General features: G+C 40.7%; 1 protein-coding gene across 1 annotated transcript in view; it reads left to right on the top strand.

Annotated features, from left to right (window-relative positions):
* The window catches only part of Lekr1 (leucine, glutamate and lysine rich 1), a 162831-nt gene that overhangs the window by 108151 nt on the left and 32170 nt on the right, over nt 1–22510 (top strand). Inside the window, exons 8-9 of the mRNA XM_032898288.1 lie at nt 2741–2818; nt 5296–5499. Coding sequence (XP_032754179.1) covers nt 2741–2818; nt 5296–5499 — 282 coding nt within the window. The remainder of the gene's footprint in view (nt 1–2740; nt 2819–5295; nt 5500–22510) is intronic.

Here is a 22510-nt window from a genome sequence, read left to right as displayed (position 1 = left end):
AGAAATTCAAATTAGCAACAGAATACATTGAAGCTAGTAATATTCACCAAGTATATCCAGAATTGTATCTATAAAAGAAAAAATAAATATTATGAAAAACAAGCTATTAAGAGTTGAAGGATTAAACACTTAATCATAAAATTATCCCTTTCATATTAAATATGAATGTATACACTTGACATGGGTTTAAATGAACTAAAAAAATAATTGATACAATTATTAACAGTTACCTGTCAAGAATACACAGAAAGGAGTGAGGTTTGTGTAGTATGCTTATATATCTCCTAAAGATTGAGTTATTTTCATGAGTACAGTAAAAGGAACAAATTCATTTAAAAATTGTGGAATTTGTCAAGTAGTTATTAATATAGCAGTTGTCTACCCCTTATTCACAAAGGGCTTCAAGACTCAATGCCTAGCAAGATGCAGTAGCATGTTCTTTTAAGCACGGCACACGGAAAGCAGAGGCACATAGATCTCTGTGATCTCTAGGCCAATCTGGTCTACATAGTGAATTCCAGGACAGCCAGAGCTACATGGTGTACCCTATCTCAAACAAAACAAAACGACCCTGAGTTCTAAACCACCACAGTTAGTATTGAAACCCACCCCACCCCCACTCCCACCCCACATAGTTTTTCCTGTTCCTCCTTCATTTACTTTTCTACCATTGTGTTAAAAGACCATGACCAAGCATTTAATTGGGGCTTACAACCTCAGAGGGTTGGAGTCCATGATGGGGGAACAAAAGCATGTCAGCAAAAACAGCTGAGAGCTCACATATTGATCCACAAGCAAGAGCAGAGAAAGGGCACACTAGGAATGGCAGTAGCCTTTGAGACCTCAAAGCCCAGCCCACGCCACCCTAACCCAGTGACATAACTCCTTCAACAAAACTGTATCTCCCAATCCCTCCCAAATGATTCCACCAATTAGGGACCGTGTATTCACTCATCTAAGCCTATGGGGTCACTCTCAGTCCACCACCCCTGTCTGCCCATGACAAAGTTTAATTTATATATTAAGCACAGGATAAGATAGTAATAATGCAATGAAAGTTATAGGAATAAGCACTCTCTCATATCCTATGATACTGTGTTCACTATCTTATGAGATACTTAAAAGGCTGACCTGACAAAGTGTGGTAAGTGACACTGTACTATGGTCCTGGGCTGCTATGTAAAGATTACTTAAAAGCAGCCACTGTGTTAAACAGCAGTAGATCTGAGCAGAACCAAGATAGCATGAACAACGTGAGCACACGGGACAAAGAGCTCATAATAGTTGTCAGAATTGTGAGCAATTTAAAACTCACTAATTAGTTCTGGAACAGTTTATTATTTTTTTAACTGCAGTAGAGTAACAGCAACTTCAGAACACAAAACCACAGACATGGAGAGAGGACCACCGTATGTCTAAAATGGTTACACAAAACACATCTTCTAATCTCTGGTGCATGCTTATGTTTGATTAGCAGCTACCACTCCTCACTTAGCAGTCTGTGCCACAGTAGGCTTCTAACACTCATGGGTACCAATGTGTGAAGCTGCAGCTTGCCCTTTGACACGGCTGGACACTCTGGCATACGAGCTTTTGCTCTTATTAGCATATAACTGTTAATGTTCTGATTTCCCAGTACCTCTGTAATGACTTGTGAGAGTTTTTTTGTCTGTATGTGACCTGGTGACATTCTGCTGTACTATGTCACTCCTTGTTACATGGTCTTATCTCAAGTAGTGTCCTCGTTTACTTTCTGTTGCTGTGATAAACACCGTGACCAAAAGCGACTTATAGAGGAAAGGGTTTATTTAAACTTATTGCGTGCAGTCCATTATAAAGGACAGTCAGAGCAGGAACTCAGAGCAGGAACCTAGAAGCAGGAATTGACATGGAGACCATGAGGAATACTGCTAGTTGGTTTGCTCCCCCTGGTTGCTAAATCTGCTTTCTCCCACAACTCAGGACTACTTGCTAAGGTGTGGCACCACCCACAGTGGGCTAGACTTTCTCACATTAATATTAATCAAGAAATGCCACAGGTCAATTTAATAGGGTGTTTTCTCAGTTGAAATTTCCTCTTCCCAAATACCCCAGCTTGTGCCAAGTTGACAAAAAAACTAATGACAAGGGTGGTATCATGATGCGGGCAATGATGCATGGGCCTGTCTTGCCCTGCAGACTGTCTCCAGGGCAGCAGCTCCATCTCCCTCCAGTGATTCTATCTTCACCTGTGCACTTGAAGATTGGAAACCAGCAGAGCTCATACCTGGGGCTCCCTCCTAAGCTATGTCCTAGTCAGGTTTAACCCTTCTCTTCCCAGCAGTTGAGGTTGCTTGAAACCTTTTTCTCTGGTTCTTAGAGCCAAAAAGACTAGCATTTTCTGCTAGAGTTTTAATTCCCCTGCATGGTTCTTACTGAGACAGTCCCCAGGCTTAAAATGATGTCCAAAGAAACAACTGGATTCTATAGTGTCACTTCATCCCAAGGTCATTTTCCCTCTGGAATCTCCCCACTTTTGGTCAGTTCCCCAAACTATAAGGTGGGATCTCACTTGTTTTTTGTGGAGTTTGTTTGATTATGTTCAAAGAGCATACCCTTATTAATTAAATATGACTCACCTGGCAGGTGTTGACTTGAATAAGTGCATCTTTAAATAATAACAATGTGAATATTTTAAGATGTGGAAAATATTTAATTTTGAAATAATGAATTTTAACTACTTCAAAATCCTTTGCCTTAGGAAAAAATCTAATGATGCTAATAACTGTGAAAGAGAACTTAGAAAACTGAAGTTTGAGTCCATTATCTCTGAGTCAAGGTATATACTGAAAACTTTTAATAAACATTTAAATAACTATACTTAAGCCATATTTTAAAGATCATCTTATTAAGAATGTGCGTGCTATTTTCTTGCATATGTAATGCCTAATTGTACCCCTAATACTTCACAGTTGTTCCTTGCTTCTGTCTCCGCCTACAGTGGCATTGCTACCTTTTTCGTTGCGGTGACAAAAGCAACTTAAGGGGAGATGAGTTTGTTTTTGGTTCACAGATTAAGAAGGAAAAGTATCAGTCCATAGGATGGCGGACACATGAAGTGAATAGTCACGTAGTCAGGAAACATAAATGCTGGTGCTCTGTTTGCTTCTCCTTCTCTCTCAGCATGTGCTGTGATAGTGCTGGAGTAGTTCTTCCTCCTCTATTAAACCTTTCCCAGAACAGCCTTATAGATACCCTAAAGAAGTCTTTCCATGATGACTAAGTCCTGCCAACCTGACCTGAAGATGCACAGAAGCAGCTCTGCCCTGTGCTAACTTGACCTCCAAATGCATTACTGTTACAGCTTAGCATTCCACCCTGTCCCCTGAAGTCACTTTTTCATCTTGGGATGCATACCCATAGTCTTTAAAAATCCCAAGACTTTCCCAAAATCCAAAATCTTGTGAGACTTAAGGCAGTTAGTCTGGTTAAGAAAGCAATTATAAAATAAGAAACCAATTTGCACGCTTCTAATATATAACACCACAGTGTAAGCATTCACATTCCAAAGGGGGAGGAACAGAATTGCAGCAAGGTAAAACCTAACTAAAGTAACTCAAACCCACCAAGACAACACCACATCCTACAGTACCACGTCACGCATGCAGGGCTTGTGATAGAATGATCTGGCCTTCCATAGCACCCGTCCCTTCAAGCCTACCTCCTACAGTACATGTAACCTTTCTCCTTCCAGGTTGCAGCTTCCTCAGCAGGCACCCTAGGATCCTGGCCTCTCTAATACCATGCAATCTCCATGGCAACATAGGCTTCACCTTCACAGCTTTGCCCAGAGTCTCTTGGTGAAAGCCTCCAAGACCTCCCGAGAACCCTTGTATTTTGCGTGCCTATAAGCCCAGTACCAGGTAGATGGCACTGCCTAGTTCTGCTGCCAACTCTCTTTATCACATGTCCGAATCTGAGAAAGTGTTTTCCAAACTTATTGTTTTCAAACTGGGAATCCCTTCAGGGGCCTTTTCAGTCCAGCTTCTCTTCTAAGTGAATATGCATTTTCACCATTTGACACCTATGATGTGGGTGCTGGGGGCACCAGTCCCATTTTCCCATGAGTATAGTTTGAGGCTTGTCTTGAATGGTCTGAATCTCTAACAGTTACAACTATTGTGTCTGCCGTTGCCTTGCCAGCAACTTTAAACTGACAGTCCTTCACAAAAGCACACGTTTTTTATGTCGTTCTGCTTGGCTTGTCATTCCTTGTCACAGTGAACAGTGACCATGGCACAGCCTGACTCTTCTTCTGCCCTCACATTTTCTCAACCAAATGAGTCTTTGGTTTTGAATCTGGCCTCCTTCAAGTTCTTGGGACATGAGGGAAACTGTGTTCTTTTCCAGAATCTTACATGAATGGCCCATTCCTTGTTCTTCTCTGAGAGCTCATGATCCAAGGTTCCACTGTCTGCATTTCTCTCTGCATTTTGAGAGTTTTGTTTTCTGCTAGAGTGGCTCGTTACATCTTGCTTACAGCACTCACAGGTTTCTCTTGCCCTAACTTCCAGACTCTTTCTCATTCTTTCCACAAACCTGTCCCCAACCCTAAGATCCACACGCTCAGTTTATCTCACTCTTTGAATCCAATTTTCTGTTCCTTTCCCCATTGTCATGAACAGAGTAAGTATTCCCATTCCAAACAGGAGGAACAGAATTGTAGCAAGGTAAAATCTAACCAGAACAACTCAAACCCACCAAGACAACACCAAACCCTACAGTACCACGTCACATGTCACCTTTAAAAAGGTAACTTAAGGATGCAAGGGTTTGCTTGAGCTCATTTTTCAGAAGCCAGGGCTCATTATGACAGGGAAGACATGGTAGCAATAGCATAAGCAACTAGTTACAGCTTACACAGTCAGAAAATAGAGAGCAGGGAATTATGGGAACTCAGATTCCTTTTTATTTTTCAGCCTGGACCCTAGGTCATGGAATGGTGTTGCCTATGTTCATAGTGTTCTCTATGTATCTTCCCTCCTTGCTTAAAACCTTTCAGGAACACCTTCATAGACACATGCAGAGCCCATGGTGAGTCAGTCCAGCCACATTGGCAGTGAAGATTAGCTATCATGATGGGGAGAGCATCACAGAATTAGCCATGTTCTTAGCATCTTTGTTTGTTTTTTTTTAGTTATACTATGATCAAACTTCAAATGAAAGTTCTATAAAATATAAAATCATACTATAACTATGAAATCATAGTATCTAATGCATGTTTGAGATATTTTTTTTATTTTTTATTCCTTTTAGGCACAAAAGGCTACTTAAAGAAAAAGAAGACTCTTTAATTACTTGCCAACATCTATATAAAACCGTACAGGAAGAGCTGACTACAAAAGGGAGACAAGAGGAAGATATAAAGCGAAGAATCAACCTTGCCGAAAATGAACTAGAGATGACCAAAACGCTCCTGCTTCAGACACAGGAAGAAATTGTAACACTGAAAAATGAAAGGTGCAGTCGAGAATAATTCCTTAAAATGCTACCTTTAGATAAGTATTCACTATACATTTAAACCCCAACATGGATGTTGCAATGACATTAAATTCAGGGCCTAAGACACATTTCACACGCAAGTTATTGAACTTCATTACCACACTTGTAAGTGATCAAGCAGAGGCTCGGCCTGGTAACTGCTGTATGAAGCCTTCAGTTGGACAAAGCAAGATGGGGTTCAGGTCGCACGGCTCTCAGAATTTTACTCAGCATTTGATCATTTGTGAACATTTATAATGTTATCAAACATTGGTGGAGTCTGTTTTTAACATAAAAATGTTTGTTGGCTTTTTACCACTCCTCCTTTTTAATGGTTCCTCTCTAGCTGTCCTTCCGAGGTTTCCGTAAAGGCAGCGTCACTGGGACTGAAAGCATCAGGCCCAGACTCTCATGATACTTTGTTCAGGTCATTTGCCTTGGAATTAGCGTTTTCTGTAATGACATTCCAGCTCTGCTTTCTTTTTTAATTTGCCTAGAATGTCTTCATTCATCCTTTGTTTTAATTGTACGTCTAACATATAGCACAAAATTTGAGTTTTCCCTTTGATTTTTTTTAAATAGGGATGAAGAGAACATTTCTTTTATACATATTGATCTAATTTTTACATTCTAGAATAATACAAGCTTTACACAGACAGAAGAAGGCCAGAAGATGGTTAGTAAAGGCCTGGCAATCTGAAGGTGTTGTCAGTGGGACTGACTTTTACTTTTTTATTATTCTTTATGCATATGAAGCTGATGATTGATTGGCTGTTTGTCATTATATAATTTAAAATTTTTATTTATTGCGTTTGGGGTGTGTGTGTGTGTGTGTTCATGGTTTGGGGTTTTGTTGTTGTTTGTTGGTTTGTTTTTGGAGCACTAACTCCTCAAAGCATCATTTTTATAGCTTGTTGTCACCATGTAGATACTCAGCAAACATCTGTTGAATTCAGTATTATCTGATTATGTAACAATTAATCCTTGGAGTCATTCCATTTTGATGTCATTATCAGAGTATAGCATTACCAGAGGACGGGCTTAATACTGTCTTCAATAATATAACAAAACTCTCTCCCCATACCCACCATTCTCTCTGGTTTCCTATTCATCAACAGCTTCGAGAACCACACACTTGCCCAGCTTCTTGTGCCATCGAACAGGTGCTGTTTTTAATGGAGGCAGGAGCTGTGGCAAAATCAAAATTATCTCTTTGATTGACAATGTGAAGACATCTCTAAAAGAACAACTTGTGAAACGGGACTTAAAGCTGTTGTTTTGGCATTCTGGTTTGACGTTTGTTTGCAGTTACATTTTTAACTGTAATTAAGGGAATCTAAAATTTTGCATTTATATAAGAAATTAGAGTCTCATTTTCTCTTGAGGCCGAGAATTTAAAAGTTAGCTTTTAAAATAAATATCCTTAATTGCAAGTATATCCTAATTTGCCTATTGTGTCAACTCTGAAAATGTTAATTTAAAAAAAAATCTGGAGAGCTTGAAGGGTAGAGTGGTAGAGACGGCCACAGCTCCATTTGAGAAGCTTGCAGAAGACAACATGACACACTGCAGAAACTCCACACCGGCACAGGCTCGCACTAGCTCGGCCACTTGTGAATCGTATCACCTCAGGGATTTGCTCTCTGGCCTTCATTTCTTCTGACATTGGGGGAATTGTATAAACATACTTCTAAGGTGTGATAAGAGCCATTGCACCAAAGGCGAGCAGCTCCTGACACACAGCAGGCACTCGGTACTGCTAGGCAGCTCGGTCTCTGCTAACTGGATGAGGGTGTATTTCATCTCCATCAAACCGCTGATTACAGGATTTGAAACTGGGAAGCTCCTCCTAGTTTTTTTAGGGCTTCTGACTTGCTGAAAATAGGAGCTGGGAGTACAATGGCTGAGCAAGATTCTGATGGAAATCTCCGTTATGTGATTCTTAGTGAACTCAGGTTTAAGACTTAAATCTGTGGTGTTTCCTCTAACTAAAACATCGTCATCTCTGGAACCAGTTCTGAAGAGGTTTGGTATCTACATGAGTGCAGCTTTAGCTTTTGAGAGACGGATGGACCTTTATAACTGATATTATTCTCTTCCCCAACTCCTCTAGGTTTCTAACTAACTGTGGTCAGAGTTGGTCCTTTTAACTTGTTTCTATACAAGAATGCTTTCTCTTTTCACTGTGTTGTAACCTTAGTGTGCAAGTCCTTCCATGGGTATACTGCCTGAGTGTGGCTCATTTGGGGAGTCAGAATTGATCACCATTATACACACTATTCTTTACAAATTCTATTCTAATCAAGGGAGTTCCTAGAATGCCACATATATGCCTTCTCTCTTTATCCCAATAAAGACTTCTTCCTTAGAGCCAGTAACAGAGACTCAGGAATCAGAGGTAGAAAGGTCTTTATTCCAGTGAGCACAGGTTCAAATAAAATTTCCCTCACAGTTGTAAATTCATAGGTTAAGAGTTTACTTAAAACTCCTTGTTCTTTGTTCGACTGTCCCAACAGACTTCCCAATTCCTTGTAAATTTAGTACATCTTGTTTACTTTTTAAAGCTTTTTTGAACCTGGTCCGATTTCAGCTGCTATAGCCTACCAAACCTGAAGGCTTTGTTGTAATGAGCAGTGTTTTGTTCATGAGGAGACTGAATATGGAATGTATTTTATTAAAACTGGTTTGAGGGAGGTTGGAATCTAGACATCTCAGATACTCAGTACTATAAACTGATGACAAGACTGCTTCATGGTTTGGAAAAGGGAAGGGATTTTGTTAGAGGGGGGGCTGGGGGGAAGGAGGCAGGGCAGAGGCAAAGAGAGGCAGAGGCAAAGAAAGAGGGGCAGAGAGAGGCAGAGAGAGGCAGAGAGAGGCAGAGGGGCAGAGGGGCAGAGGGGCAGAGGGGCAGAGGGGCAGAGGGGCAGAGGGGCAGAGGCAGAGGCATTTGGAAGAATCCAGAACAGAGAGAGAAAGATGTAGACTGAACATGGTCAGCAGAGTAGACTTAACCATGAGAGAAGCCGGAGCAGAGGGAGGGCCATGGAGACATAGAGAAAGGGAGAGTAAGGCAAGACAAAGAGAGAGGAAACTGGGAGAGACAGAGGAGACAAAGAGAGGGAGACACAGAGCAAGCATGGCCAAAATAGCTAGGTTATAAGGAGAATAAGTTGATGCTGGAAAGAAAACCTATGAACTGGGGAGTTTAGGGTAGGAAGGAGGTAAGAGCTAGGATGTTAGCGCTTATGGACTTTGGAATGTATAACATGTACTTGTGATACTTGTGATGCTGTAGGGGCCTGGAGGTCAGCATGCATTTTGGTACACTGATAGGTACTGCTGGTAACCATATGTCCCTTCTGCTTTTTGGAGTTTGAAGAAGTGGCATTTCCTTTGCACCTAACAAGTACCATCCCCTTTGTAGTAGAGGTTACATCTAGTGTTATGCATGGGCACTATCTAGAAATGTTCATTGGAATTTCTTAACCAACTAAACCTGTTCAAAGAGAAAACCTGATTTTAGAAATAAAGTGTGGGGGCTGAAGAGATAGTTCAGCAGTCTCTGCTGTTTCAGAAGACCAGAATTTAGTTCCCACTACCCATGTTGAGCAGTGTACAACTCCCTGTAACTCAAGCTCCAGGGCATTCTGTGCCTTCTTTTGACCTCTGCAGGCACCAGTACTCAAATATATAAATCCACACACAGACACACATGTACACATAAATAAAACTACATATATGTGAAAAATGAATACAAAACAAAAGAGAAGAAGGAAATTGTACCAGACTGCCAGAACTCTTCCATCTGGTCACTTTCACTTTTTTTTTTTTTAAAACAAATCCATTTTTATTTATTTACTCTCCATTAGTTTGGGTCCGGGATGGGTACAGCATCACACAGATTCTGTGTCCAATGGCCTTTGCAGGACCGTTGCTTCGGAATTTGGCATGAACCATGCCACTGTTTCCATGGGCCCAAGTTACTTTTCCCCAGATCACTCTGGTTTTGTTTGGTTTGCCCCCAGGAGTCACTATATTGTTTTTTGCTTTATACACATAAGCACATTTCTTGCCTAAGTAGGACTCGGTTTCATCTCAGGCATAAACTCCTTCAATTTTAAGAAGAGCTTCGTGCTCCAGACATACTTGCTTTTTATTTATTTTTTCAGTAGTCCTGTTCCCAGCAGACCTCCACAGGTGCCAAGGTGGCAGAAAGACCCATTTGGCCACTTTTAGTGAACACATGGACAGACATGTCTTCTCTATGATCCTGACCCTTTTGATATTCAGTGCCATTTTAATGAAAGTGATTCTTTATTTCTCATTTTCTTGATCAAATTTACTATAATATGATTTTAGGGTTTTACCTAGTTGAATAGTATTACTTAAAAAGTATACTTGTGTACTGTTGATTAAATAAATAGCCATATATTGAGTGGCGAAGGAAACAAACATGCTATCTTACAGTTCTTCTACCTTATTAGAAGTTCAAATGACTTAACCACTATTAATAACATATTCACTAGAAAACTAAGAGACCTAAAAGGCAACTCATAGCTTAAAGTAACATATTTGCAAAAGACATATTGAATAAAGGATTTGTTTCCAGAATGCAAAAAGAATATTAGAAACTCAGTTTTAGAAACTTAAGCAACCAGTAAGCAAAAGATTTGTGCAGACATTTTACCAAACAAGGCCAGTGAGCACACAAGGAAATGTGACATTGCATTTCTGTACACTTACCCAAGAGACAGGAAACATGCAGACATTCATAGGTAGAGTGGCTTTGTCTGTGGTAGTCAAAGTCTGTGGCTCAATCTATGTATCCATCAGTAGATGACTAGAGAACGGTTCTGGTTGCATTTGTACAATGGAACACTACTCAGAAAAAAAAAATAGACTAATGATGCACCGTGCAGAATAGATACATTTAAAAAGAATTGTGCTGAATTAAAGATGCTAGAACAAAAGAGAGCATAGATGTATTCTAAAAATGGACAATCAACAGCAAACACACTGTAGCTTCACTGGAGACAATACAAGAAACAGTAGAAGAGACGGAAGTGGGGGTGGGGAAATGGCTATGCTGTTTATACCCAGTTCTTACCAGACTCGGTTACTTGACATTGAACTGTGAACAGAAGTTTTCAAATGTCCATTTTGATCATTTATCTTTTCTGTCTGTCATAAAGCACCATCCTTAGGTAAAGTTGCTCCTGAAACAATTCCTGTGGAGGAGAACAGCAGATAGCACGTTCCGTGAGCAAAAAATAAGCATTTGTATTGTAAGACATGAAGTTCCAGGTGTAAGGCTTGAGGAATTACTTCAATAAAACAGCAGTCAGGTGGAAAGCTGGGTCCATGAGTCAGACTCAAATTTATCTGAGCTGCAGATAAAATTTAGGAATTGCCAGCACCTCAATCAAATTAGAAGGTGAGTCTGCAGCTAAGAAATGTCCAGGAGGAACACCACACCCGTGTGTTTCCTTTTGTCACCCCTCCTTGCCACTCTGAACTCACCCATTTTGCTTTACTTCCTCTGCTCCAGCAGAGATAGCTATGCAAGCAATCAGAGCCAGCACCTCTGCCTCTCACCAAAGATGACGTTCTTTTTTAATTCTCTAGACTTTAAATCACAGCTGTACTGACTGACTTGCCTGTAAAGGAACTGTGTCCAGAGAGAGCAGTGATGCCCTCTGTGCAGGACCTGCTCAGACAGCACCTTGGTCTTGACCTGGAATTCTCCTCATCCCCACATCCTCCCCCTCTGTGCTCCGGCTCTGTCAGTGATTTCCTTTTCTTCTCAGGGTCTTAAAAGACCTGTAGATACCTTAATGAACATCACCACCAACCTCTCAATCCGGAACGGAGAACCTCCCTGTCAGCCCCTTGTGCTTCTGCACGAGCCCATCTGGTCTAAGGCTGTGGTAATCTTCTCAGCAAACTAGGGTAGAAAGGAACACCCTCAAATTGATAAAGAACATTTTCAAACCTGCAAGCCTGTTATGCCCTGCTTTTCTGAAATTTTTAATTAATTAAGTTTCTAGCCCTAAAGATGCTAGACTTTATATGTGACTTATCTTCATAGAAATAGATTCATGGAGCCAGGGATACAGCTCAGGGGACAGCACTGCCTTAGCATATGTGGAATTGTGGTTTAATGCCCAGTGCACATCCCGAACTTGCATTGTTCAGTGTTCAGGTCCAGAGATTTAGGCATAGTATGTAAAGGCCCTTCTGTTTCCTGATCTGTACTGTAACCTGAGGGACACCACGATTTATCCAATCTGGTCCATCTTTCCCTCACAGGTATTGATGTATGCAGAACTTTCATTGTTGTTTAGTTCTAAGTATATCTAAATACTAATTATGATTTTTAGTTTGACCTATAGCTTATTCAGAAACATTTAAAATTTTTTTCAAGTACACAGTATCTTATTTATACTTTGTAACTATATTTGTTTCTACAGAATGTAGAGCGTATCTTATTAGGAATATAATTTAAGGTATATGCATTTAAAAATTAGTTGCCATATTAATAACAAAATAAATAGATGAAATAAAATTTAATGATAACATTTTAAATTTATTTTATTTAACCTTATATATCTACAACACACATCAAATGTGTAATCTTTGCAGACAATGAACAAGAGTTATGAAAGAGTATGTAAAGCAAATTGTTTTTCTAGTAATAACTCTTACATGGGTTTTTAAATTTCTGGTAGTGGTTAAATACATAAAAGTATATTATATAGTGACAACATATATAAAGTCCTGTGTGAGGCCCCTCAGCTTCTGTTCCCAATGGCAGCTGTAACAGTAGAGAAGTTCATTGAGGCTTTGGGTGGCTCTGCTCAGTTTTGGTTTTTTTTTTTTTTTATTTTTTTCAGGTTATAAGATGTAGTTCTTTATTTTCCCAGTAGATCTGTTCAGTTTTAATATGTGCTTTTTTGCTGTTTTTATAATATTCAAAATAAAAAATAAATATGCAGACTCTAAAGGTTGTTGTAGGTATTTTAGATTATTGATGTTCAAATCTCACATGTCTGTCACACAGCACATCTCAGCCGTATTTAAATATCTAATACTCTATGGTATTAGACAGTACAAGTTATACTAAAATGGTTGCCAATTTTTACATTTGATGAAATTTATTTTTGGGCCTAGTATGTAGTCAGTGTCATATGAACAAGGAAATAATTATGAAATTTTCCATAATTTGCATACAAGGGTCTATATACTAACCTCAAGTCAGCCTTCTTATTTGCATTTCTCTCCTCCCTACATGATCCCCGTATGAGACCCTCCCTCGCTCCATTACAGCTCCTGGAAGCTCACGCCTACTGCAGTCTGCACTTGCGCAGTCTGTGTTTCCGTGGTTCTTTGCAGCAGTGCAGTCCTGGAATGATTTAACTAAAGGAGCTGTGTTGACTCTGTCCACAGTAGTGTAGAGTTGTTAGTTTTGCTTTAGAGCTATGCTAATTTCTTTATTTTGAAGCTATTTTAAGGTGAAAAAACAAGTTTAAAATACTCATAGTAAAATAAGCCGATTATCAGTTTAGCCCCAGAGATTGACTTAATTGTAAAAGTCTGTCTGCCTGGCAACACGGTTCACATTCTCCCCACACATTTCACCTCCACCTTTACCTGCACTTGTTTCAGGGCATTTTGTGTGAAGAACACAGAACTACAGTTGATTATTTAGTTTGTATTGCTTTCTCTCTCCTTTTACCATTATTATTGTTGTTATTTGAATCTTTCTACTCTCCCTCTTTTTCTGTTCATTATTGTCCTTTTAGGGAGAGGATTGTTGGAGTTTTATGTATTTTCTTGGTAAATTTTTTTCACTAGCAATTTATTTCATTTCTATTATTCTAGTTGTTCCTATTAAAATTCTATGATGCATATTTAATTATATTTAATTAAGACCAAAATTACTGTCTTGAATTCATTTCAAACAATGCGAAGAGCAAGGCACACTTGAGCATGATATCCTCTTGACACAGCCTACGTTTTTCTCAGTTTGCTAGAGATTTTTTTTGGTAGCCTCTCTAATTGCATATAATCAAAGTTACTTTATACAGATAAAATTAACATACAGATTCTACATGCCAGCCTACTACATAACTTTAAGGGCAAAGTGCAAAATAAAAATGTAGGACCTTTTATTCAGAAACCGGAAGGTTTTTCCTGTGACAGTCTGCCCCTCAACCTGTTATAGTAGGTTTTATTTTTATTTAATGTCACACTCCCTCAGACATGGCACTGTGAGAGCATAAGAATAGAGTCTTGGCTGGGTACTGGTGTCCTAGTACAAGTCCTGCTCCCACCTGAAGCAGAGCATGGCAACAGTGGGTGAAAATGGAGGATGTAGGGAGCTAGTGAAGGCTGACGTGGGGCTGGAATTGAGGCTCCAAGATGATAGCTAGCACATGGTTAGGTGACCTATTGTCTTAGTGTGCTGTTGCTGTGAAGAGACACCATGACCATGGCAACTCTTACAAAGGAAAATATTTCATTGGGGCTGGCTTACAGTTTAGGTAATAGGTTTAGTCCATTATCATCATGGCAGGAAGCATGGCCGGAAGCATGGCAGCGTGCAGGCAGGCATGGTGCTAGAGAAGTAGCTGAGAGTGCTACATCTGGATCAACAGGCGGCAGGAAGTGATAGTCACTGAGCCTGGGTTTCTGAGACCTTAAAGCACACCCTCTAGTGATGCACTTCCTCCAGTAAGGCCACACCTCCTAATAGTGCCACTCAGTATGGATCTATGTGGGCTGTTTTTACTCAAGCCACCACATTCCGTTCCATTCTTCCCATAGGCTTATAGCCATATCATAATGTGAAATTTATTTAGTTCAACTTCTAAAGTCCGAATGTTCTATCATAGTATCAGCACTATTTAAAAGTCCAAAGTTCAAAGTCTCTTCTGAGACTCATACAATCTCATACAATACAGTAATCCCCTGTAAAATCAAAATGAAAAGCATACTTCCAACATGCAGTGGCACAGGATATGCATTATAGTATACTGAGGGAATGCTAGACCAAGCAAGACCAAAACCCAGCTGAGCAAACTCCAAACTCTGCATCTCCATGTCTGATGTCAAAGCGCTCTTCAGATCCCCAACTCCTTTGATCTTTGCTGACTGCAGCCCACTTCTCTCTCTTGGGCTGGCTCCACATCCTGCTACCAGCTTTTCCCAGCAGGTAGCATGACTCTGGGATCTCTAACCTCTCTGGGTCTCCGAGGCAATTCAGGCTTCACCTTCACAGCTGCACAGAATGGCCTCTCTAGGCCTCCATGCAGGAGCACATCTGACACATGCCTGGACACTATAAAGTCTTTCTTCTATCCCTGTCTCTAAAGCCAGAACCACATGGCTGAAACTGCCAAGTTCTGCTGCTCGCTGAGGCTGGAACATGGCCCCTCATTCAATTATATCTTCGCTAATTTTTGTTTTCAGTGGTTAACTTCACTGCCTAAGCTTGGCTATTGTAGAACAGGCTGGCCTTGAACTCCAGAGTACTGCTTGTCTCTGTCTCCAGAGTATTGGGGCTAAAGGCATATACCACTATAGTATTCTTTAGTTCTTTTTCATAAGTTGGAAGCCTAGCTGGGTAGGATCTTGCCCTGAGGTCACCACTCCCTTTATTCCATTTAATGACAGGTTTTTGTTTAATCTGTTTATCCCCTTGAACATAGGATTTAGTTCCATTGCACTTCCTAGTACCCTTTTCCTCCATTTTGTAGTTTTCATTGTTCAGCTTGTTCCTTTCCATTATAGATATTCATAAAAGTAAACACTAAAAAACACACCTCAGAGTCAATACTGGGTGGTTTTGAGATTTCCTCTGCCAACAGAATTAATACAAAACTCTTCACTTCAGCCTCGGGCAGATTTTTCAAACAAGAGCAAAAAGCAGCCACATTGTTAGCCAAAACATTGTAAGAATAATCTTTAGGACACACAGAACACATAGAAATATTCTTTTCCTTAGGAACCTCTTGAGCCAGGCCCCTGCAGTTGAAATCACCGTCAGCACCACTGTCCTCCATGTTTCTTCCATGATTACCCATTAACCCTACTTGTGTTCAACTACTTTTCTAAAAGCCCAAAGTTCCAGAGTCCACAATCCTTCAAACAAAAGCACAGTTAGGCCTAGCACAGTAATACCTCACTCCTGGTTGCCAACTTGTCTTAGTTAGGGTTTTTATTGCTGTGAAAATACACCATGACCACAGCAACTCTTACAAAGGAAAACATTTAATTTAGGCTGGATTACAGTTCAGAGATCCATTATTATCATGGAGGAAAACACGAACAGTGCAAGCGGGCGTGGTGCTGGAGGAGGGGCTGAGAGATTTACATCTTGATCCACAGGTGGAAGAAGACAACTTGCCACCCTGGGAGTAGCTTTAGCATAGGAGACCTCAAAGCCCACCCCCACTGTGACACACTTCCTCCAACAAAGCTCTACCCACTCCCACAAGGCTGTGCCCCTCCCTGTGGCGCAACGGGGGTCATTTTTTCCAAACCACCACATCTATCTCGTTTCACTTTGAAAACACAAATTAAGTTCTTATAAATTTCAGAATGGTGACTTAAATCATAAAAATGGGGCTTTTGGCATTAGGTCAGGGAAAATGTCTGTTTTACTGAGGAAATAGTCTATGGAGACTCTCACATCATCCCCCTTTCCTCCTTCCTATCCATGCTATGGCTTCTCTCCCAATACATGGACTCCTTCTCTTAACCATTATATCTATATATCTCTATCTCTATCTCTATCTCTAGCTATATCTATATCTGTATATCTATATCTATATATCTGTATATCTATATCTGTATATCTATGTCTATATCTGTATATCTATATCTATATCTGTATATCTATATCTATATATCTAGTTTCCTAGGGAAACTAATTCTCTCATCAATTGTCAAATGCTTGTAGCTTTTCATATAGGAGTGGGGCCTTATGAAATCCCTTCCCCCCACACATACACTCCATCTATATTGGGTTGTCAACTAGCGTTGGAATTGTTCAAGTTCCATTAGGCAGTCATGTTGTTTAGATGTATGGGTGTAGCTTCCCTATAACTAGAAGGCATAATCTCACAACAGACTTCCTGGTCCTCTGCCCCTCCCCTGCACCTTTGGTGCAGGAGTTGTGCTGTTAAATGTATCAGTAGTGGCTGGGTAACCCACAGTCAGTCATTTGCTGTTGCATTAAATATTAAAAATGGATGCACCATACCTTGCTAGCAGCACCTACTCTCTGGCCCCAGCGGTCTCACTGTCTTCATGGCTAACCCCATGCAGTGACCTCCCAGCTCGCAGTTAGCTGTCACAAATACTTGTAACCTGGTAAAATCAAAACTAGAGGCTTGTAATTTATCAGATTTATATCAGTAAATTCTCAACCCACAAAATGCCAAAACAAACAATTCAGAGCCAATTGATATCGATATAAACTGCCCACTTAGATTCGACAAATTGTCCTGTAATAATCTATCCCTTAAATGATATTCATAGCTACCTGTGACTATTTAAAGCCACATGGATCTGGGTTGTCCTTCTCTTCCCCCATCTTCCTTCCTCTTCCTCTCCCCATCTATCCTGCCTCTCAAAAACTCTCAGCGGTGCTCCTTTTCTACTGTCCAATCACAGGCTCTAGCCTGTCTTTCACCTACCCCACCTGTTTACAGACAGCAATCTACAGTTTTCATTTTTGGCTAGTTATGGTTTTTTGTAATGTCTCCTTCCGCTTCAAAGAGAAACTTCTTCAAGAGGTGTGAGTTACATCATTTGTGGACATAAGGATAAATATTTAGAATAAAGCTAGGAATTATATTGGTTTAGGAGAGTGGAAGTAGAAAGGGAGTGGGGGGTTAAATAATGCTTAGGATGCTTGAAAACCATATAGAGAATCATTGCTTTATATTTACCTAAAGTCACATATAATACATATATGTGAATACCTATATATGTAGTTAAGTGAAGTTATACGCCTTGGGATGATAAGACTCCTTCCAAGAGCCATAGATTATCTAATCTAATAACATCCCCCAGCCCAGTACCTGATGTGAGAAACCTCCTTTCAAGATGTTGGCCAGGGGAGCCCAAGAGAGTCCCCCGAACAATATAGGCTGTTGTGCTTGGTTGCTTCCCCAGAAGTTTTAGTTACTAAAGACACTATGCACTTTGAACACAGACCTGGGGGGTGGGGAGCCAGCCAGAACTGAGTTAAAAGCCCCCACCCCCATCCCCAGGACCAGCTTTCACAAGTGAAAAACTGCAGTAGTGATGCTTGTGTGTTGGCAATACTGACAGCTTTACAACTGAACCTGAGGCTGGCTTAAAAGAGGGAAATCACACCTCGGGAAATTATAACCCTCTCCAACTACATGTGGATAGCAAGACCGTGATATTAGATCAGATCCCACTTACCCTTTTAACTTTGATTTTAGATATGTGGCTAGGTTAAACACAGCAATTTCTTCAAACATTTATCATGTCCTTGTGATGAAACTATTCAGAATACCTTCTTCGAACTTTTGGAAGTGTGCCACACAGTTAACATTAGACCACCAGACCTCCTTACTCTACTGTCGTCAGTCATCACTGAGCAGTGCTTCACCTCTCTCTACTCCCAGCCTCTCCCTCCTCTGGAGCCAGTATTCTATCCTTAAACCTTATGAGATCAGCTCCTTGCAAACCACAGATGCACGAGTCATGCAGCGCTTGCTTGTCTTTGTGTGCCTGGCTTATTTCACTTAACACAATGCTCTCCAGTTCTAACCATTGTCACAAATGGCAGGAGTCCATTCTTTGTAATTGCCATAGTATGCCATTGTGTTTTACCAACCTTTTCTGTATTCACGTGATGGGTACTAGCTTCTTTCCATTTCTTGGCTATTGCTGCAGTGCACATGGGAGTGCAGATGTCTCTCTGACATACGATTCCCCACCCCCTTTGATACATACCCAGCAGTGAGATTGCTGGGCCATATGGTAGTTCTATTTTTAGTTTGTAAAGGACCTTACATCTTGTTCTCCAAAATGGCTACACTAATTTACATTCCCAACAACAGTAAGAAAGGGCTCCCTTTTCTCCTTTCTGCAGCACTTCTCGCTTTGGAGTAGCCACTCTTACTGGGATAAAGTGGTATAACTCATATAAGCTTTGATCTGAACTTCCTAGTGATTGGTGGTATTGAGCACTTTGCACATACCTGTTGAGTCATTTGCTTGTCTTCTCTTCAGAGATGTTTACTGTACGTCATATCAGGTTTTTGTTACTTAAATTTCTTATATCTGGATGTTGACTCCTTATCAGCTGTGTGGTTTACCAGTATGGCCTCCCATGGTGCAGCTTGCTGCTTCAGCTCGATGGCTGCTTCCTTTGCTCTGCACAAGGTCTTTGCTTTGTCATAATCCCATTTGTCGATTTATGTTTTTGTTTACCGTGATTTTTAGGTCTTCTCTAAAAAGACTGTGCCCATTCAGATGCCCTAGTCTCCTCCATAACTTCTCCCAGTAGCTTCATTTTTCCAGTCCTTACCTTTGAGCCTTTAATTCACTTTGTTTGATTTTGCAGCTGGTCAGTTATGGGATCTCATTTCATTCTCTGTCTACTCAATTTTTTTGATCATTGTTTATCAAATGACTGTCTTTCCTCCTTGAATGCTGAGTGTTTGTTAAAAGCCCATGAGTACAGTGTGGATCCACATGCACATTCCCTGTTCTATTCTAATGCTGGTTGTGTCCGTCTCTGCCAGCTTCCTGCTGTTTGATTATTATAACTTTGCAGCTTATTTTGAAATTATTTAGCATATTCTCTCTGCTGTTTTTCTTTGGTAAACACTTGTTTATTAATGCTCTTGTAGGTGCAAGTATGTGTGTGTGCTGCGTATGTGCATTAGTGTGTGTGTGTGTGTGTGTGTGTGTGTGTGTGTGTGCTGTGTGTGTGTGTGCATATGCACATATGCATGTGGTCCAGAGAACTTTCAGGATTGTTCTCCCTGATTCTCTGAAGAATGTCTTTAGTAGGGATTATAACTCTATAAACAACTTTTGGCAAAATGTACATTTTAAAAGTATTGATTCATCCAATCTATAAATACAGAATGTATTTCAATTTATTGTGTGTTCTCTTTGATTTTTAAATTCAGTTTTATCTAATTTCATGTAGAGAACTTTCATCCTTTTTGTTAGACGTACTCCCATTCATTTAATGTTTTATGGTTACTGGAAAAGTGGAATTGCTTTCTTGGTTTCTATTTTAGATAATTTGCTATTGGTATTTAACAATGCTAATTTTTACGTTTTGTATCCTGCAACTTTCCTAAATTTGTGTATTAATCCCTATAGGTGTTTGGTGGAGTCCGAGTTTTTCTCTAGGTAAGAGCATGCCGTCTGCAAATAGCGCCACTTTCCCATCCTCATTTCCAGTTCAGATGCCTTCTTCTCTCTCCTTTGCTCGATTGCTCTGCCTGGAGCTTTCAGCATTGTACAACTGCTGGTCTTGCTCTGGATATTATGAGAGAATACTCTCAGCTTTTCCTTATGCAGTACAAGATTAGATGTTGCATATTGTATTCTGTTGAAGTTTACGTATGCTCCTTCTATGCCTAAATTGTTCAGTGTTGAGTGTTGAATTTAGTCAAAGGTATTATTCATGAATAGAGGTGATCAAATAGCTTTTGTCCTCCGTTTTGATGGCGTGCTTTATTTTGTTTGTGGACGTATATATGTTTAACTATCGTGGATAATGATAATAACCTTTTAATTTTGCTAATGTTTTGTTGAGGACTTTTGTATCTATGTTCATCAGGACTATCAACCTTACAACTGAGATGTTCTTGTGTGGTTGTGCTAACAGTGGAATAAGACTGGCATCGGTGGCTCTGTTTGGAGAGATGCGCTTGTACTGAATTTTGTGGAGTAGTGTAAGAAGAACCTGACATAGGTTATTCTTTAAATGTTTGGTAGAATAAGCAATGCAGGTATCTTGCCCTGTGCTTTTCTTTGGTGGGAGACTTGTTTTTTAAATCACAGATTGAGTTTCATTACCTGTTATTATTCTCTTTGGGTTTCCTCTACAACATGGTTCAGCCTTGGGAAAGCATGTGGGTTCAGGAAATTATCAGTTTCTGTGTTACCCATTGTGATGTCTCTTTTCATCTCTCTCTCTTTTTTTTTTTTTTTTAAGTTAGGGACTCACTATGTAGCCCTGGCTGTCCTGGAACTTGCTATGTAACAAGACTGGCTTCAACCTCACAAAGATCCATCTGCCTCTGCTAGGATTAAAAGAGCATGCTACCACATATGGCCATATCTTATTTCTTCAAAGTCTTTCTTATGTGCACAGAGGACGGAGGGATGTACACATAAGTTACAGGCCTTCTTGGGGGACAGAGGCAGACACTGAATGTCATGGACCTGCAGTTTCAGGCAGTTGTGAGCTGCCTTATGATGGTTTTCAGAGCCGGCTCAGGGCTTCCGTATAAGCAGCCACATTTAACAGCCCCAGCTGTGCGTACTTGGATTTTTCATGTTTGTGCTGATTTGGTTTTTGGTTTTTTTTTGTTTTTTTTTTTGTCAGTTTGACACACAACCAGGTTACTGGAGAAGAGGGAACCTCAATTGAAAAAAGAAATGGCTCTATCATATTGGCCTGTAATCAAGTCTGTGAAACATTTTCTTTTTTCCCCCAACATAATATTTGTATTATTTGAGAATTTTATACAATGCACCCCAATCACACTCACTTCCCATTCCCCCCAAGTCCACTCTCCCACCCTTATGCCCACGCTCCGCCAAAATACACCAAGCTCAATTGTGTTGCATGGACTCAACATGGCCTCCAGCAGCCGCATGGTCCTTGGACATCCATACGAATTCCAGCCACAGCATGAACCACTGATGCCAACATGGCCTCCTGCCACAGCAAGGACCAAAGAGGTCTTTTGAGGAGGCTTAACTCAGAAAATACCCCAATCTTTATCTTGGATATCTTATTGTTCAGAATCAGGAACGGGACCTTTGAGAGCTTCAGGCTGCAGTGCCCTGGGCACCAGCTGCCCTGCAGTTACCCAAGCTCTACAGTTGTGTTTGCAGCAGCACCCTGTGCTCTCTCCTTCCCAGCAGGAGCCAGAGTGGAGACACCCATGGCTGTGCTCCCACACCTGTCACCACCACGTCTCTAGTTCCGCTTCTCTTGGCTGCGCACGCCACTTTTTGTCCAATTTCATAAAACCACCTTTACAAAGCATCTTCCTGTAAGACTGCCGATGTTGTTGTTGTTGGTGGTGGTGGTGGTGGTGGTGGTGGTGGTGGTCCAGAGCACTCGTAAGGCTTATCTTCCATGGCAGCATCTCCCCTCAGAGCCTCTGTGGGTCTCTCAGACTCCTTGGAGCAGCATACCGCTCCCAGCTGTCTTGAACTGAGTCTCACATTTTCTAGCTTAGTTGTGGGTGTGTGCAGTGTGTCTGCAGGGGTATGGTACTGGCTGTGTAAGGAAGTAAACTGACCAGTCCATAGGGAACATAAAAGGGCCCGCGTTCCTCCGAGGTCTCTGCTTGAGTTCCTGTCTTGTCTTGTTCACGATGGACTGTGATTAAGACGTGTATGTCAGCTGGAGAGATGGCTCAGCGGTTAAGAGCACTGACTGCTCTTCCAGAGGTCCTGAGTTCAAATCCCAGCACCCACATGGTGGCTCACAACCTTCTGTAATGGGATCTGATGCCCTATTCTGGGGTGTCTGAAGATAGCTACAGTGTACTCACATAAATAAAATCTTTAAAAAAAGGGGGGGGGGTTGGGGATTTAGCTCAGTGGTAGAGCGCTTTCCTAGCAAGTGCAAGGCCCTGGGTTTGGTCCCCAGCTCTGAAAAAAAGAAAAAAAGGAAAAAAGAAAAAAGAAAAAAAAGAAGACATGTATGTCAAATACACCGTTCCCCCTACGAGTTACTTTAGCT

This window comes from Rattus rattus, chromosome 3 (genome assembly GCF_011064425.1).
Source record: "Rattus rattus isolate New Zealand chromosome 3, Rrattus_CSIRO_v1, whole genome shotgun sequence".
Taxonomy (NCBI): domain Eukaryota; kingdom Metazoa; phylum Chordata; class Mammalia; order Rodentia; family Muridae; genus Rattus; species Rattus rattus.
The sequence above is the reverse complement of the archived record's forward strand: the minus strand, read 5'-3'. Positions and strand labels throughout refer to the sequence as shown.